The sequence below is a fragment of the Salmo salar genome, chromosome ssa06 (assembly GCF_905237065.1).
Source record: "Salmo salar chromosome ssa06, Ssal_v3.1, whole genome shotgun sequence".
NCBI classification, from domain to species: Eukaryota; Metazoa; Chordata; class Actinopteri; order Salmoniformes; family Salmonidae; genus Salmo; species Salmo salar.
The window spans coordinates 87,384,139-87,403,945 of NC_059447.1; the positions used below are offsets into that span (position 1 = coordinate 87,384,139).

General features: G+C 44.4%; 2 protein-coding genes across 3 annotated transcripts in view; one reads left to right on the top strand and one right to left on the bottom strand.

Moving 5' to 3' along the window:
* Positions 1–5,853: 5,853 nt before the first annotated feature.
* rhov (ras homolog family member V) lies at positions 5,854–10,796 on the bottom strand. The gene is made up of 3 exons (XM_014206126.2): positions 10,407–10,796; positions 10,114–10,172; positions 5,854–9,710 (listed from the first exon to the last, which is right to left on the bottom strand). The coding sequence occupies exons 1-3, from the start codon at positions 10,642–10,644 to the stop codon at positions 9,264–9,266; spliced, it is 744 nt and encodes a 247-aa protein (XP_014061601.1). The 5' UTR covers positions 10,645–10,796; the 3' UTR covers positions 5,854–9,263.
* Positions 10,797–12,121: 1,325 nt separating this feature from the next.
* Positions 12,122–19,807, top strand: part of vps18 (VPS18 core subunit of CORVET and HOPS complexes) — a 32,490-nt gene continuing 24,804 nt past the window's right edge. Inside the window, exons 1-3 of one of the 2 annotated variants that reach the window (XM_045721124.1) lie at positions 12,122–12,571; positions 15,657–15,798; positions 18,792–18,883. In XM_045721124.1, coding sequence (XP_045577080.1) covers positions 12,469–12,571; positions 15,657–15,798; positions 18,792–18,883 — 337 coding nt within the window. In that variant the 5' untranslated portion in view covers positions 12,122–12,468. The remainder of the gene's footprint in view (positions 12,572–15,656; positions 15,799–18,791; positions 18,884–19,807) is intronic. The other variant, XM_045721123.1, reaches the window with a different exon arrangement.

Sequence of the window (19,807 nt, forward strand, 5' to 3'; positions counted from 1 at the left end):
AGTGTTTGTTATTTTTGTATTCATTTTGAAAATAAATAAACGTCAAGATGAGCCTGCACTTACCTGCTGCGTTTTGGTCCTCCTTCACCGACGACAACCGTGACATGGTTAGAGCCCGTAAAATGGCAGCCATCCCCTCCAGCACCATTACAAACATATGCAGTTGCTTATGGTCCACGACCCCCCCCCAAAAAACGACTTTTAAATGTTTATTCATTTTTATTTTAGGAACATCCTGTTGAGAGTTACAATAGTTGAATACACCAGGTGCAAGTTATAAATATGGTTGTGCATCAGCAGTTTTTCATCTTGCTTTGTCACAGCTGGGTCGTTAAAAACCGGATATTCCAGTCTTCAGGGGAAATGGAAGAGAGTCTGCGACTTGATTTCCATTTTTGGACGTTAACGTCTTTTACTCCTCTGCATTTCCTGGATTGGTTGAACACAAGAGAACCTTCCCTGACAGAATGTGGGGGATCTAGTTTAAGGTGTTTCTTTAATGACTGCTATATTAGGTTACTTAGTCACTGACAGTAACTCAATTAGCGATGTCAGCTAACACATTTTTTTTTATTGGTAAGGTAGTCTAGCCACTTTTCAAAATTTGTAGTAATCATATATGAATACTGACCCGGTGTGCAGGGCACATGTCCAGGGGCCCTGACCTCCAGGGTGGACCTCATTTGATTTTGTTAGTCACTCTAACTCAGGTATCATTAACATGGCATACAGTACCAGTCAAAAGTTTGGACACACCTACTCATTCAAGGGCTTTTCTTTATTTGACTATTTTCTACATTGTAGAATAATAGTGAAGACATCAAAACTATGAAATAACACATATGGAATCATGTAGTAACCAAAAAGTGTTAAACAAATAAACATATATTTTACATTTGAGATTCTTCAAAGTAGCCACCCTTTGCCTTGATGTCAGCTTTGTACACTCTTGGCATTCTCTCAACCAGCTTCATGAGGTGCATGGAATGCATTTCAATTAACAGGTGTGCCTTGTTAAAAGTTAATTTGTGTGTCACGGTTGTCTTCGTCCTCTGATGATATAACGAAATCGTCATCGGAAAATGTGGACCAATACGCAGCAGGTACGTGTATGCTCATCTTGAGAATTTATTAACTTCAAAAAATGAACGTACAAAATCACAAAACAAAAAGAACGAACGAACAACTACAAACAGTCTGGCTAGCATAGGCTCAACACAGAACAATCACCCACAAATCACAAACACACCCTAATATATGGGACTCTCAATCAAAGGCAGATAGACAACACCTGCCTTCAACTGAGAGTCCCAACCCCAATTAACCAAACATAGACATACACTCACTAGACTCCACATAGAACTACCTAGACATAAACCAAAACCCGGAAATACTAAACCAAACACCCTTTTAACAAACACACCACCCCGAACCACATAAAACAAATACCCTCTGCCACGCCCTGACCAAACTACAAAACAATTAACTTTATATACTGGCCAGGACGTGACAGTGTGGAATTTCTTTCCTTAATGCGTTTGAGCTAATCAGTTGTGTTGTTACAAGGTAGGGGTGGTATACAGAAGATAGCCCTATTTGGTAAAAGACCAAGTCCATATTACGGCAAGAACATCTCAAACAAGCAAAGAGAAACGACAGTCCATCATTACATTAAGACATGAAGGTCAGCAATCCTGAACATTTCTAGAACTTTCAAAGTTTCTTCAAGTGCAGTTGCAAAAAACATCAAGCGCTATGATGAAGCTAGCTCTCGTGAGGACCACCACAGGAAAGGAAGACCCAGAGTTACCTCTGCTGCAGAGGATAAGTTCATTCGAGTTAACTGCACCTCAGATTGCAGCCCGAATAAAAGCTTCACAGAGTTCAAGTAACAGACACATCTCAACATCAACTGTTCAGAGGAGACTGCGTGAATCAGGCCTTCATGGTCGAATTGCTGCAAAGAAACCACTTCTAGAGGACACCAATAAAATGAAGAGACTTGCTTGTGCCAAGAAACACGAGCAATGAACATTAGACCGGTGGAAATCTGTCCTTTGGTCTGATGAGTCCAAATTGGAGATTTTTGGTTCCAACCGCTGTGTCTTTGTGAGCCAATGAGTAGGTGAACGGATGATCTCTGCATGTGTGGTTCCCACCGTGAAGCATGGAAGAGGAGGTGTGATGGTGTGGGGATACTTTGCTGGTGACACTGTCTGTGAGGCAAACTAAAGGCACACTTAACCAGCATGACTACCACAGCATTCCCATCTGGTTTGCGCTTAGTGGGACTGTCATTTTTTTTTTCAACAGGACAATGACCCAAAACACACCTCCAGTCTGTGTAAGAGCTATTTCACCAAGGAGAGTGATGGAGTGCTGCATCACATGACCTGGCCTCCACAATCACCCGACCTCAACCCAATTGAGATGGTTTGGGATGAGTTGGACCGCAGAGTGAAGGAAAAGCAGCCAATAAGTGCTCAGCATATGTGGGCACGCCTTCAAGACTGTTGGAAAAGCATTCCAGGTGAAGCTGGTTGAGAGAATGCCAAGAGTGTGCAAAGCTGTCATCAAGGCAAAGGGTGGCTACTTTGAAGAATCTAAAATATATTTTGATTTGTTTAACACTTTTTTGGGGGTTACTACAGAATTCCATGTTATTTTATATCTTTGATGTCTTCACTATTATTCTACAATGTAGAAAAAAAGTACATATAGATATAAACCCTTGAATGAGTAGATGTGTCCAAACTTTTGACTGGTACTGTAGGTCATGACAAAATGTCTAGAATTGCAGGAAATTAGCTTCAAAGCTGCAATATATCACTTTTTGGGGAACCTGACAAAATTCACATAGAAATGTGAGTTATAGATCTGTCATTCTCATTGAAAGCAAGTCTAAGAAGCGGTAGATCTGTTCTATGTGCACTATTTCTATGCCTCCCGTTTTTACGTTTCATTTTTTAATCTTTCACTTTCGGTTTTGTACACCAGATTCAAACAGCTGAAAATACTATATTTTTGGTTATGGCAAAGATATTTCACAGCGGTTGAGATGGTACAATGATTCTCTACAGTACACTTGCTTGTTTTGTCACATAAATTGAAATTAGTTAAATTTGAGCAACCAGGAAATGGCGGTGCATAGTGTGACGTCCCTCCCACTCTGCATGCTGGGATCTCTTGTTTGGCAGTCTGCTTGTTGCAGGAGGCCAGTGGGCAGAGCTGGAAGGATGATCAGCTGATGTGGCGCACCTGGGCAGGCTCGGCCTGCAGGCTATCAAGGGTGGCCACATCATCCAACAATCTCTCTTTCTTGACTGGCAGGCTGGTTTCCACCACCTTTTAGGTTTTTTGGTTGGTTTTCACACTCGCCACTCATCCACACGCTGCAATACGCTACTAATCCTGCAGATGTCTTATAGCTTATGTTATAATTTTGTGTTTATTATTATTTTGTTTAATAAATGTGTTCCTTTTTACATTTAAGTCATGCGTGGTCTCCCTTTGTTATGAACTATGAGCCCAGGTCGTAACACAAACAATTATCTCTGCCCCATGGCGAAATGAGTAGAATTGCATGAAATTTGTATTAAAATTGCTAAAATGTCTCTCCGCCCCATGGCAAAATATGTAGAACTGCAACAAAATTGCTTTAAAACTGCAACAGTTTCTCTCTGCCCATGGCTAAATGTGTAGAATTGCAGGAAATGTACACTACCAAAAAAAAAAATCTCTCTGCAGTCCAAAAATGTACTCGCTTGGTGGGGGCCCCACCAACCAAATCTCACTTAAGACCCCCAAAAGACTGGTGCCAGTCCTGATAGCTGTACACACAATATCAACTCCCCATGTGAATTTCACCCAGAATTTACCCTCTTACCCCCTTCACTAAGCAGACAGTTCCTGCGGTCACTTATTACCATATCCTAAGGCAGGCATCATCAACTAGATACAGCCACAGGCAGATTTCTTTTCTTGAGGGGATGGTCAGGGGGCCGGAACATAACTACAAATCATTTGTAGACCTCAAATGGACTGCAAGAATCCCAAACAGATATAACATTTAACTAAAACGTCACAATTCCAAACCTTGTTTACATTTGTATACATTCACATATACAGTGCCTGAATTGTTACAGCCTGAATTCAAAATGGATGAAATGAAAATAAATCTCACCCATCTACACACAAAAACCCATAAAGCATGTTTTTAGAAATGTTAGCAAATGTATTGAAAATTAAATACAGAAATATCTCCTTTACATAAGTATTCACGCCCCTATGTCAATACCTTGTAGAATCACCTTTGGCAGCGATTACAGTCTTTCTGGGCAAGTCTCTAAGAGCTGTGAGTCTTTCTGGATAAGTCTCTAAGAGTTTTCCACACCCGTTTATTATTTTCTAAATTCTTCAAGCTCTGTCAAAATGGCTGTTGATCATTGCTAGACAACAAGTTTCAGGTCTTTCCAAGGATTTTCAAGCGATTTAAGTCAAAACTGTAACTAGGCCACTCAGGAACACCTTGTGTTTTAGGTTATTGTCCTGCTGAAAGGGGAATTTATCCCAGTGTCTTTTGGGAAGCAGACTGAACCAGGTTTTCCTCTATGATTCTGCATGTGCTTAGCTCCATTCCTTAAAAATTACAAGCATACCCATAACATGATGCCTGTATCTTTGTAGTGACTGGGTGTATTGATACACCATCCAAAGTGTAATTAATAACTTCACCATGCTCAAAGGGATATTGAATGTCTGCTTTTATATTTTTAGCCATCTACCCTTCTTTGCGAGGCATTAGAAAACCTCCCTGGTATTTATGGTTGAATCTGTGTTTGAAATTCACAGCTCAACTGAGGGACCTTACATGTGTGGGGTACAGAGATGAGGTAGTCATTCAAAAATCATGTTAAACACTACTATTGCATGTACTGCAGGGTGAGTCTATGCAACTTATAATGTTTTATTTAACCTTTATGTAACCTTTATTTAACTAGACAAGTCAGTTAAGAACAAATTCTTATTTACAATGACGGCCTACTCCGGCCAGACCCGGACGCCGCTGGGCCAATTGTGCGCTGTCCTATGGGACTCCCAATCATGGCCGGATGTGATACGGTCTGGAATCGAACCAGGGACTGTAGTGACACCTCTTGTACAAAGATGCAGTGCCTTAGACCACTGAGCCACTCATGTGACTTGTTAAGCACATTTCTGCTCCTGAACGTACTGTATTTAGGCGTTGCCATAGCAAAGGTGTTGAATACTTATTGACTCAAGACATTTTAGCTTTTCATTATTAATTCATTTGTTTACATTTTTTTTTTGTTGAAAAATATCATTCCACTTTGACATTAAGGGGTATTGTGTGTAGGCCAGTGGGAAAAAAAAATCTCAATTGAATCCATTTTAAATTCAGGCTGAAACAACAACCAAAATGTGGAAAAAGTCAAGGGGTGTGAATACTTTCTGAAGGCACTGTATCTCTCCATAAAAATCCCTTGGAGCTGATTTGCAGGTGTTTTTACAGTCTTATCTCCAACAATAAAAAATACAAATCTTTTTTTTTTAAATCAGAACTTGTGGGTCCAAATAAAAATCACCCGCGACCCGCCATTTGTCCCGGTATAAGGAATCTGGGGTGTTGGTACAGAATACTCAGAACCCCCCAATGCTAAAAGCCCATAGACTCCAGTTGGGTTTTCCCTAACCAGACCTTCATATCATTCTGAGGTGCTAGACATGGTTTTAGGAGTCTCTGGAGCCACACAATGGAATATCAATATACATTTATTTATTTTTATTCAAATATATCAGTGATAAATGATGACAAAATAATATACATTTGGATTTGTTTAATTATTTATTTCCATTGCTTCATTCAAACACAGTATGAAAAAGCAAAGTATTGACAGAGGGTTTGGTTTAAAAGATTAGTGACAGAAATATACGATTCCCCAAAAGTAAACTGTTCACAGCTTTTAAAAGCATTATGGTAAAAATTCCATGTCATCTGTAACATTGCAGACAAAAAGACTTTCAATGAACTGTTTAAAACAAACAGAAATATATATCAAATTCACATTAGCTCTTCCACGAGAAGCATAACCAGCATATAGCCTGGATGCCAACCCTCATCTCTATAAACAAGCTAGGACTGACCGTCACCATTGGTCTGGCAATAACATCCCTGACCAATAAACCACAGACCTAGATGGGCAACCAGGCTATTTAAAGTGAGTGTTAACATTCAAGCAGGAGCTATTTAGCCTACTATAATGTACACAGTGTATTCTATAGAGCAGTAGGGTTGAATCTGCTGGAGATAGAGAGTGGGGACTACAATCAGACAGAGACAGGAGGGGTGTTTCATTCACTGGAGGTTAACTGAGCTGGGCGGTCTTGGGGTTTCTATTGCCTGGGGTTTAGTCTCTACTCACTACCGATGTAAACAAACCAAGACTAAAACAGAGACAGTGGGCCGGGGCTTTCTGCTGGGCCAGGGTAAGGTTGGATTACTCTCTAGTTTCCCTACCCCGCCTGTTGGCTTTACACTGATTAAGATGGGGGAGGATGGAGATCTGGTTAAGAGGCTGTTTACATAGCCACCCTAAAGGCATCCGCATGCTTCCCATCCAAAACAGTTTCTGCGTATACTATATTATGATGCCATTTTTTTGTCACGTTTTGGTTCGTTTTGGTCTTTGGCAATGTTTTTTTCATCTGTTCGTGCACACAACATTTTTCTTGAGGCAAGCTGAAGTTCGGTGGCCGAAGTCTACGCCTTTTTGTCGGTGATCGGTCAACAGTAGGGATTCTTCAACGTAGTGATGGTTGTCATTCAATGAGACGACTCATTTTCACATTCACTTCCTAGAGAAATACTGAACCAAACATCTTAGTTACATGCAAAATTGCGTGACTAAGACCCCCTCTGAAAAAAAACCCCAGTCAATTTATTACAGATTTCTTGAATTATTTTCGATTAATTCTGATTATTTTGAGGAAGTGTATACTGGCTACGGAATCTCAAGAGGGACAAAGAGTACTATTGCGGCTTTTCAAGAAAAGGTATTTTAAGGGAGTATGCGAGGCACAGACATTCACTTCTCCTAGTGGAGTTCTGCTAGGCTGCAAACCCAACAGAACATTCTGCAGAGGCCTTAAGGCTGCAAACCCAACTGAACATTCTGCAGAGGCCTTAAGGCTGCAAACCCAACTGAACATTCTGCAGAGGCCTTAAGGCTGCAAACCCAACTGAACATTCTGCAGAGGCCTTAAGGCTGCAAACCCAACTGAACATGCTGCAGAGGCCTTAAGGCTGCAAACCCAACTGAACATGCTGCAGAGGCCTTTAGGCTGCAAACCCAACTGAACATGCTGCAGAGGCCTTAAGGCTGCAAACCCAACTGAACATGCTGCAGAGGCCTTTAGGCTGCAAACCCAACTGAACATGCTGCAGAGGCCTTAAGGCTGCAAACCCAACTGAACATTCTGCAGAGTCCTTAAGGCTGCAAACCCAACTGAACATTCTGCAGAGGCCTTAAGGCTGCAAACCCAACTGAACATTCTGCAGAGGCCTTAAGGCTGCAAACCCAACTGAACATTCTGCAGAGGCCTTAAGGCTGCAAACCCAACTGAACATGCTGCAGAGGCCTTAAGGCTGCAAACCCAACTGAACATGCTGCAGAGGCCTTAAGGCTGCAAACCCAACTGAACATTCTGCAGAGGCCTTAAGGCTGCAAACCCAACTGAACATGCTGCAGAGGCCTTAAGGCTGCAAACCCAACTGAACATTCTGCAGAGGCCTTAAGGCTGCAAACCCAACTGAACATGCTGCAGAGGCCTTAAGGCTGCAAACCCAACTGAACATGCTGCAGAGGCCTTAAGGCTGCAAGAAAAGATGGCGCCGAAAGATCGGGCAGCCTCGCTTTTAGCCCCTAAGCAACTTTGCAGTATTTAGTTTTTTATGTGTTATAAAAAACAAGTCAAATGGATTTCGCTACACCAGCAATAACATCTGCTAAACATGTGTATGTGACCATAAGATTTTATTTGAAGCCTCAGGCTGGGGGATTATAGCCTATACTGTATACAGTCATTACATTGTAATTGATCATATTTTCCCGAAGTTGCCTCAAGATTTATCATAGTTAAAGAATGAATGGACCAACCTTCCGTCACTTGTCTGACATGCGACGACTATCAGTTGATAACATTACATTGGTTGGTAGGTGAGAGGATGGAGGTCAGAGGTGTTGATACTGACAGTTGATTGCATCAAAGCTTAATAATTTAACTAATTCATTTGGTGGGTGCTTATATTTGTCCTATTTCCTATTAGTCCTATGTGTGTTTTTGGCACATCCCAACTCTCCCTGAGACACCCTCGGAGAGTGGGGTCGTGAGCCTGGAGCAATTATGGCCTGTTTATTGCCTTACCTCCTCACGTCATTTGCACGCACTGTATATAGACTTCCTTTTTTTTTCTATTGTTTTATTGACTGTACGCTTGTTATTCAATGTGTAACTCTGTGTTGTTGTTTGTGTCACACTGCTTTGCTTTATCTTAGCCAGGTCGCAGTTGTAAATGAGAACTTGTTCTCAACTAGCCTACCTGGTTAAATAAAGATGAAATAAAATAAAATAACTAAAAAGTGCCTTGCGATTTTTTCTACCTTGTTGCTGGCCCAATGCCCTAACCGCTAGGCTACGTGCCGCCCTAATCAACACAATGGCCTGTGGAAGCCATTCCCAGTTCACACACAGGTAAGAAGGTAGGACCTAGCCTAGCCCTGTGACTTCAGCCTACATACACTGTTGAATATGAATAGGCCTGGGTCTGTGTGGCTGGGCAGCAAAGAATGCAAATGAGAAAAGGCTAACAACCAACCCCTGATTACCGAAAAATATCCTTCTCTCTCACAACCCACTGACTCTCTGACTATCACACAGAGGCAGTGCAGTAAATTTTACAACATTTACATGACAGCCTTGTCCCACTGACAAGATGTACTCAATGTCCTTGGTTTGATTTGATATTCTCTTGTCTTTATTATGCTTCAGTACCCGTTCTTACTTGGTTACCTAAAAGGGCTACTGAAGTACACTATTCCACTGTCTCCAGTCCAGGACTCCAATAGAACTCAGTTCATTTACCAATTTTGGGATGATTCCAAAGCTACAAGTTCTTAGTAAGTCTTCATAAGTTAATAAATAATAATAGTCATTATTCTGTCCAGGGCCCATGGGATCTCATCTCAGATAAAACAGAATAATTTCTTCCAGCTGCATTTAGAGAAGGCCTTGCTGCGTCTGTCCGACAGCTGCCTCTTCTTCTCCTTTCTGACCTTGTGTTTGATGGCAGAAAAGATGGCCGCGTCGAACGCCTCTTTTAAGTTCTTCTGCGTCAATGAAGAACATTCCACATAGTCCGCCGCTCTGATCTTCACCGCCATGCTCCGCGCCCGAGGGGTCAGCACTGGTTTGACCCCGCGGCGGGCCAGGTTGATCAGAACGTTGACGTCCAGCAGGAGGTCGGACTGGGTGCCCACAAGGATGATGGGAGCTGAGGGGTTGCAGGCTCGGATCTCTGGGATCCACTTGTTGGTGACATTGTGGAAGGAGGTGGGGTTGACCACACTGAAGCAGAGCAGGAAGACATCCGTCTGGGAGTAGGAGAGGGAGCGGAAATCATCAAACACCTCCTGGAAATGTCAAGATAGAGAGAGAGGGGGGTCAGCTTAGCTGATTCAGCAGTATGTGAATGCTGTCTGAACAACAACAATGGACGCCGTGACAGAGAGAGACGATGACTCACACAGCATTACATGTAGTGGCCTTTAGAACCAAACTACTGCTGCTACATGTGAAAGACTGAATGCTTTCCTGTCGCTATATATTTTTGTCACATTTGTGACTGATTCTACAAAGCAGACGTGTCTAATTCATCTCAAAATTACATTCCAACATGTTTCAAACTGTTGTCATTGAATTGGACTGATGAGATTCAAGAATAGACTATTCATTATGGATTAAATAATGTTCATATATATATATATATATATATATATATATATATATATATATAACAGAGTCTGATATTGTTACCTGTCCAGCTGTGTCCAGTAGTTGTATTCTGACTGGGGCTCCTTCTACTTGGACCTGACCTGTTGAAGAAAACACAAGAATATAATTATTTCTTAACTCAAGCTTGTTAATAGTTTGGGTTTGTAAATCATAGGCTCTAGTTCCATAAAAACATTATATACAGTGCAATTACCTAGTAGACAACAATACATTTAGTTGTTTAATTCTTATAAATAAGGATATTATATGGTTATAAACTTAGGCTATATAGTTATTTTTCTTTAATGTATTTCCAGTAATTGAAAGGTACTCACCAGAAAAGACATCAAAGCCGGTCTGTTTGTATTCCGTGGGATATCCATTGCTGGTGTAACTGACTATCATGCTTGTCTTGCCCACCGCCCCGTCCCCCACCAGCATACAGCTGATAGCCGCTGTCTCCCTCTCCAACCCGGGCGCTGGCTCCCTCTCCAACCCGGCCTCTTGGCTCATCAATCCGCATGAAGAGGGGACGCGGGATTCTTCACAATAATAATCCATTTGAGGTGGCATGTCCAACGATTAAAGTTGAAGAATAGTAACTTTCCAGTGCATAAAAGCTCAGTCTTATTTTAGGCTATTCCGAAGTGCGATTCTGTAGAAGAGTTTTTCTTCTGTCACCTTGTTGGACTGTGAATGACAGCGACGTGAATCGGTTTTGAGGCAACTTTCCGCTCAGTCATGTTGTGATTTGCATAGCCCGCCCCCACCAGACGCAGCTCAGGGAAAGATGGGAACTATTTGCGGAGAGTTGGCAGACAATATATATATATATAAGACCCTTGAATGGTTGCTTGAGTTCCTATATTGCAGGCTGTTTTGAGGTGTAAAGCTACTTCCCAAAATATTTGCTGTGATAATATTTTTTTGATCGTGACAGTAATACAATTATTTATCTTAACTTTTTAGTGTTGGCATTGTCTCTATTGTGCAACGAATCAGAAGTGCAATACATGATTTCCAGTAGTGTATTTTGACAACAGATATGAAGTATAATTAACGAAGGTCTTGTATTGGCCTTAAAAATGGTCAAAGACTCCAGCCACCTGTAGTCTGTTCTCTCTACCACCACACGGCTGTACTGAAGTCCAGGTCTAAACTGCTCCTTAACAGTTTCTGCCCCCAAGCCATAAAACTGCTAAAACAGTTAATAAAATGTCTACCCTCGACCATTTCCATTTACCTCCTGTTTTACGCTGCTGCTACTGGCTGTTTATTATCTATGCATAGTTACTTTACCTCTACTTACATATATACTGAACAAAAATATAAACGCAACATGCAACAATTTAAAAGATTTTACTGAGTTACAGTTCATAGAAGGAAACCAATCATCTGAAATACATTCATTAGGCCCTAATCTATGGATTTCACATGACTGGGCAGGGGTGCAGACATGGGTGGGCATGGGAGGGCATAGGCCCCCCACTTGGGAGCCAGGTCCAGCCAATCATAATGAGTTTTTGCCAACAAAAGGGCTTTATTACAGACAGAAATACTCCTCAGCTTTTTGTGCGTATGGAAAATGCCTGGGATCTTTTTGTTAAGTATACATATTACCTTAATTACCTCGATAAACCTGTACCCACACATTGACTCATTATTGGTAACCCCTGTATATAGCCTTGTTATTGTTATTTGATTGTTACTTTTTCCTCTTAATTATAGCAATTTTTTTGCTAATATTTTCCTACTGCATTGTTGGTTAAGGGCTTGTAAATAGTAATTTACTTACAAGCGCATTATACCCCGATGAAGACAGCTTGTCTGTCGACACGTTGGATATTAGGTTATTCAATTATTGCATCTGAGCTCCTAGTGTGCAGCTCTCCTTTTCTTTTTCATGCATTTGGCGCATGTGACAAATACAATTTGATATCTTTTTTTGGGGGGGAGTGGATTTACTAGCCTCAAATCTTAAAATAGATGTCAGTGGCTGTCAGAAATTTGGACAAAGTGCGCCTTCTCGTGCCAGACTATAGAACTACAAGATTGTTCTCGTCACATGATTTCGGTGTCAAGATCACCTGACTACACACTGGTCCTTTCCCTTTTTGTGCGTTTGTACATTTTCGGGAAGTTACACACAGTTAGCATGTTTTGATTGTTTTTATATGGCTAAGATAATGCCGTTTTCTTTCATGTAGAGTACGCTTCAATTTTGAATCCTTTTTTTCACGCAACAGAATGGGGTGTTTGTAGACTCCAGAAAGCTAGCGTTACCTTGTTAGCTCATAGCTCGTCCAGTCATTATGCCACCGCATGATCCGACTTTGTAGCACTTAAGTTAGCTGTTAGTTAGGTTCTCTGCTGTAGATCACCCCCTTACGTTTTGTAATGTCTTCTATCCTGGATGAATACGAAGACTCGCAGAACAGCAGGCACCCTGTGCAACACAGTAGCCGCCTGTCTGCTGCCAACATCGGCATAACGCATTCAGGTACTGGGGCAAGGCTACGGGCCTTTCAAATAGGTCTGTTTAGGATAAGGCTCTATTGTTGGGACTATCTATATTGTTGAATTTATGCACTAAATTACTTCAATATAGCTGTAGAATGATTATATGTATTCATGTTCCGCTTGATACCGATTTGATAATATGAAATTGATGATGTTGGTAATTATGTAACCCATTCATAGCGAACTAGCTCCTAGCGCCAAGTATTTCCTCTGGCCCTTCATCATGGCTCTGAGTTTCATTACATTACACATGCGATTCACTGGACGAAGGCGTCTTCTGTTTGGTTTAAAGGGTTATTTTATATCTGCGTCTCTGTGTTAACGGAAGACGGATGCCACAAACGTGTTGCCACTGAAAAATACTGTCTGTAACTGTGTTAAAACCGGTTAAAACACTGTAGAGTAAGTGCATTTGTTAAATTATTTTGATGTGATATGAAAGTAGAGGACTTTATGTTTCTAGAACCGTACCGCAAAAATATTGTTTGTTGTGGCTGCCATTGCCAATTCAAATCAAACTTTATTTGTCACCACGCCCCGAATACAAGTGTAGACCTTGGTGAAATGCTTGTTTACAAGCCCTTAACCAACACTGCAGTTCAAGAAGAGTTAAGAAAATATTTACCAAAGGAACTAAAGAAAGAAAAAGTAACACAATAAGAATAACGAGGTTATATACAGGGGGTACTGGTACCGAGTCATTGTGCTGGGGTACTGGTTAGTTAGGGGGTACTGGTACCGAGTCATTGTGCTGGGGTACTGGTTAGTTAGGGGGTACTGGTACCGAGTCATTGTGCTGGGGTACTGGTTAGTTAGGGGGTACGGGTTAGTTAGGGGGTACTGGTACCGAGTCATTGTGCTGGGGTACGGGTTAGTTAGGGGGTACCGGTACCGAGTCATTGTGCTGGGGTACGGGTTAGTTAGGGGCTACTGGTACCGAGTCATTGTGCTGGGGTACAGGTTAGTTAGGGGGTACGGGTTAGTTAGGGGGTACTGGTACCGAGTCATTGTGCTGGGGTACGGGTTAGTTAGGGGGTACGGGTTAGTTAGGGGGTACTGGTACCGAGTCATTGTGCTGGGGTACTGGTTAGTTAGGGGGTACGGGTTAGTTAGGGGGTACTGGTACCGAGTCATTGTGCTGGGGTACGGGTTAGTTAGGGGTACCGGTACCGAGTCATTGTGCTGGGGTACGGGTTAGTTAGGGGGTACTGGTTAGTTAGGGGTTCTGGTTAGTTAGGGGGTACCGGTACCGAGTCATTGTGCTGGGGTACAGGTTAGTTAGGGGGTACTGGTTAGTTAGGGGGTTCTGGTTAGTTAGGGGGTACCGGTACCGAGTCATTGTGCTGGGGTACTGGTTAGTTAGGGGGTACCGTGTCATTGTGCTGGGGTACGGGTTAGTTAGGGGGTACCGGTACCGAGTCATTGTGCTGGGGTACGGGTTAGTTAGGGGGTACCGGTACCGAGTCATTGTGCTGGGGTACAGGTTAGTTAGGGGGTACAGGTTAGTTAGGGGGTACCGGTACCGAGTCATTGTGCTGGGGTACGGGTTAGTTAGGGGGTACCGGTACCGAGTCATTGTGCTGGGGTACGGGTTAGTTAGGGGGTACAGGTTAGTTAGGGGGTACCGGTACCGAGTCATTGTGCTGGGGTACTGGTTAGTTAGGGGGTACGAGTTAGTTAGGGGGTACTGGTACCGAGTCATTGTGCTGGGGTACGGGTTAGTTAGGGGGTACGGGTTAGTTAGGGGGTACTGGTACCGAGTCATTGTGCTGGGGTACAGGTTAGTTAGGGGGTACCGGTACCGAGTCATTGTGCTGGGGTACAGGTTAGTTAGGGGGTATGGGTACCGAGTCATTGTGCTGGGGTACTGGTTAGTTAGGTGGTACCGGTTAGTTAGGGGGTACTGGTACCGAGTCATTGTGCTGGGGTACAGGTTAGTTAGGGGGTACTGGTTAGTTAGGGGGTTCTGGTTAGTTAGGGGGTACCGGTACCGAGTCATTGTGCTGGGGTACTGGTTAGTTAGGGGGTACCGTGTCATTGTGCTGGGGTACGGGTTAGTTAGGGGGTACCGTACCGAGTCATTGTGCTGGGGTACGGGTTAGTTAGGGGTACGGGTTAGTTAGGGGTACCGGTACCGAGTCATTGTGCTGGGGTACGGGTTAGTTAGGGGTACGGGTTAGTTAGGGGTACCGGTACCGAGTCATTGTGCTGGGGTACAGGTTAGTTAGGGGTACAGGTTAGTTAGGGGGTACCGGTACCGAGTCATTGTGCTGGGGTACGGGTTAGTTAGGGGGTACAGGTTAGTTAGGGGGTACCGGTACCGAGTCATTGTGCTGGGGTACTGGTTAGTTAGGGGGTACGAGTTAGTTAGGGGTACTGGTACCGAGTCATTGTGCTGGGGTACGGGTTAGTTAGGGGGTACGGGTTAGTTAGGGGTACTGGTACCGAGTCATTGTGCTGGGGTACAGGTTAGTTAGGGGCCGGTACCGAGTCATTGTGCTGGGATACAGGTTAGTTAGGGGGTATGGGTACCGAGTCATTGTGCTGGGGTACTGGTTAGTTAGGTGGTACCGGTTAGTTAGGGGGTACTGGTACCGAGTCATTGTGCTGGGGTACAGGTTAGTTAGGGGGTACCGGTACCGAGTCATTGTGCTGGGGTACAGGTTAGTTAGGGGTACGGGTTAGTTAGGGGTACTGGCACCGAGTCATTGTGCTGGGGTACAGGTTAGTTAGGGGGTACCGGTACCGAGTCATTGTGCTGGGGTACGGGTTAGTTAGGGGGTACGGGTTAGTTAGGGGGTACTGGCACCGAGTCATTGTGCTGGGGTACAGGTTAGTTAGGGGGTACAGATTAGTTAGGGGGTACCGGTACCGAGTCATTGTGCTGGGGTACGGGTTAGTTGAGGTAATTTGTACATGTAGGTAGAGGTGAATTCTCCTCTAAACAGAACATGCAATGTCCTGGACTATAAGGAAGAACGTTAGGCTCTTTTAGTCCATTGGGCTAGCGATGATGATTGACATGATAAGTGATTATATTAATGGCTGCTTCTGATTCGTTGCAGGGTTTGTGAATGTGAGACTGGAAGAGGAGAAGCCGATATTCAACAAACAGAGGATTGATTTCTCACCCCCGGAGAAGATCAACCACTTTGCTGTCTGCAACAATCAGCTATGCATGAGTTTAGGGAAGGACACTCTTCTGAGGTAAGGAGACACTTTTGAAAGCTGCGATTTCATGGTGTTGTGAATAGCCCTTTCCAATGTTCCCTCTAAGCTGCGTGGGTGCGTGCGCGGCAGTCCAGGCTCCGGAGACGCACGAGATTGAATTTCACTGAGTTCGCCCTGTTAGTTTACACTAATATTTATATCAACGTTTCTCTTCTGTAGGATTTGTGATCAAATCAACATAGTATCACCCTCCTTTGAATGCAAACAAATCTAACTTTGCATGATTGACTTAGTGATTTTGCAGTAGGCATTGCACATCCAGAGAGGTGAAGCGAGAGGCCAATATCTGTCCAAAATAAGCCCAATGCGTTTCTATGGGTTTATATTGGATTTAAGCTTGTCGCCTGCCTTCCTGCCTTTGGGACAACAACTCCTATTGTTAAGGCGAAGACATGAGCAACTCCTCATTATATACAGATGTCTGGTGCATCGGAGGAGAAGTCCGACCGGTAGCCTACAAGTGGTCTTTTTCCAGTGGTGCTTATCAGATCAAAGTGCAGAGTGGCGTGTGCACATTTGTTGATATTCTTTGCGAGTCATTAGCCCAGATATAATTAGCTATATATATATGTGTGTGTGTGTGTGTGTGTGTGTGTGTGTGTGTGTGTGTGTGTGTGTGTAGCTAATTATTAGTCAGCAATGGGAGAGTGATTGTGTCCTACATGACGACATAACTTGTAGGCTTACATTTCTAGCGTTGGGCCAGTAACCGGAAGGTTGCTGGATCGAATCCCTGAGCTGACAAGGTAAAAAATCTGTAATTCTGACCTTGAACAAGACAGTTAACCCACTGTTCCCCAGTAGGCCGTCATTGTAAATAAGAATTTGTTCTTAATTAACTGACTTGGCTGGTTAAATAAAGGTTACATTTAAAATGTTAAAATAGCTGTCTGACAAAGGTGTCTGGTAAATAGCTGGTTAATGTCTTAAAGGGGCAGTGTTGTATGTTGAGACGCTGGAATATGCAAAGAAACCAAAATGGCCTACATCTTTGTCTGATTCACTGCATGGTGATAATAATTTATTTTGTATATCGGTTTCTTGCATCAATACAACTCAATAAAATGCAATTTTCAGTCCTCTATTTGACCCATGGTGTTACAGACCAGTGAAACATCAGTCCTCTATTTGACCCATGGTGTTACAGACCAGTGAAACATCAGTCCTCTATTTGACCCATGGTGTTACAGACCAGTGAAACATCAGTCCTCTATTTGACCCATGGTGTTACAGACCAGTGAAACATCAGTCCTCTATTTGACCCATGGTGTTACAGACCAGTGAAACATCAGTCCTCTATTTGACCCATGGTGTTACAGACCAGTGAAACATCAGTCCTCTATTTGACCCATGGTGTTACAGACCAGGGAAACATCAGTCCTCTATTTGACCCATGGTGTTACAGACCAGTGAAACATCAGTCCTCTATTTGACCCATGGTGTTACAGACCAGTGAAACATCAGTCCTCTATTTGACCCATGGTGTTACAGACCAGGGAAAACATCAGTCCTCTATTTGACCCATGATGTTACAGACCAGTGAAACATCAGTCCTAGATAAAGTGTATAAAAGGTTCATGTCCAGCCCCACATGTGTTTAGAAAGGTTCATGGAATGTAGACCTTCATTGAACACCATATAGACTATTGTAGGCTATATCATAGAAATACATAGGCTGTATTGGTTTTGTTGGTAGGCCACTCTTATAGACCTACATTATGCTCAAATATCCACAGGAGCCTATTTGGCCACACTATAAAAGTGTTATTTCAGTGTTCACAGTAAACACACGCTGGACGTTGCACAGAATGCTCACAACGTTCAAGTTTACGCCTCACAACACCTGAAATTTGCTCAGTGCCCAAAAATGTTGAAGGAGCAATTGGCCTTGTCACCCATGCCTGTCACCCATGCCTGTCACCCATGCCTGTCACCCATGCCTGTCACCCATGCCTGTCACCCATGCCTGTCACCCATGCCTTGCTGTCCTCCATGCCTTGCTGTCCTCCATGCCTTGCTGTCCTCCATGCCTTGCTGTCCTCCATGCCTTGCTGTCCTCCATGCCTTGCTGTCCTCCATGCCTTGCTGTCCTCCATGCCTTGCTGTCCTCCATGCCTTGCTGTCCTCCATGCCTTGCTGTCCTCCATGCCTTGCTGTCCTCCATGCCTTGCTGTCCTCCATGCCTTGCTGTCCTCCATGCCTTGCTGTCCTCCATGCCTTGCTGTCCTCCATGCCTTGCTGTCCTCCATGCCTTGCTGTCCTCCATGCCTTGCTGTCCTCCATGCCTTGCTGTCCTCCATGCCTTGCTGTCCTCCATGCCTTGCTGTCCTCCATGACTTGCTGTCCTCCATGCCTTGCTGTCCTCCATGCCTTCTGTCCTCCATGCCTTGCTGTCCTCCATGCCTTGCTGTCCTCCCTGCCTTGCTGTCTCCATGACTTCTGTCCTCCATGCCTTGCTGTCCTCCATGCCTTGCTGTCCTCCATGCCTTGCTGTCCTCCATGCCTTGCTGTCCTCCATGACTTGCTGTCCTCCATGCCTTGCTGTCCTCCATGCCTGTCACCCATGCCTGTCCAAGCCTATCTGTGTGAGAAGAACCGGATGTGTGAATGGATTAGTTTGTATCTTGATGTGATTGCTAAGTGATGGGATTAAAGGGGTAAGGGTTGATCTTGTCAGTCATTCAGGGTGATCTGTAAAATACTCTGATGGTATTGATTTGAATGCATACTGTATAACATTGGATTGGTATAATGATAATAAGCATGAATATTTCATGTCTTATAAAATATCAATTGTAAAATCTATTCTGAAATACCTGTGTGTGTGTGTGTGTGTGTGTGTGTGTGTGTGTGTGTGTGTGTGTATGTGTGTTTTCACATCAGATTGCATGTACCGTATTGGTGTCTAAGATGAGTGAACACGACTTTATAAAGGAGTTTATTAAGATTTCCTCTGCATGTTGTTCCAGGATTGACCTTGCCAAGCCGGACCAGCCCAACCAGATAGAACTGGGGAGGAAGGATGACAGCAGAGTACACAAGCTCTTCCTGGACCCCACAGGTGAGAACCAACCGGGGAGCTCTTCCTGGACCCCACAGGTGAGAACCAACCGGGGAGCTCTTCCTGGACCCCACAGGTGAGAACCAACCGGGGAGCTCTTCCTGGACCCCACAGGTGAGAACCAACCGGGGAGCTCTTCCTGGACCCCACAGGTGAGAACCAACCGGGGAGCTCTTCCTGGACCCCACAGGTGAGAACCAACCGGGGAGCTCTTCCTGGACCCCACAGGTGAGAACCAACCGGGGAGCTCTTCCTGGACCCCACAGGTGAGAACCAACCGGGGAGCTCTTCCTGGACCCCACAGGTGAGAACCAACCGGGGAGCTCTTCCTGGACCCCACAGGTGAGAACCAACCGGGGAGCTCTTCCTGGACCCCACAGGTGAGAACCAACCGGGGAGCTCTTCCTGGACCCCACAGGTGAGAACCAACCGGGGAGCTCTTCCTGGACCCCACAGGTGAGAACCAACCGGGGAGCTCTTCCTGGACCCCACAGGTGAGAACCAACCGGGGAGCTCTTCCTGGACCCCACAGGTGAGAACCAACCGGGAGCTCTTCCTGGACCCCACAGGTGAGAACCAACCGGGGAGCTCTTCCTGGACCCCACAGGTGAGAACCAACCGGGGAGCTCTTCCTGGACCCCACAGGTGAGAACCAACCGGGGAGCTCTTCCTGGACCCCACAGGTGAGAACCAACCGGGGAGCTCTTCCTGGACCCCACAGGTGAGAACCAACCGGGGAGCTCTTCCTGGACCCCACAGGTGAGAACCAACCGGGGAGCTCTTCCTGGACCCCACAGGTGAGAACCAACCGGGGAGCTCTTCCTGGACCCCACAGGTGAGAACCAACCGGGGAGCTCTTCCTGGACCCCGCAGGTGAGAACCAACCGGGGAGCTCTTCCTGGACCCCGCAGGTGAGAACCAACC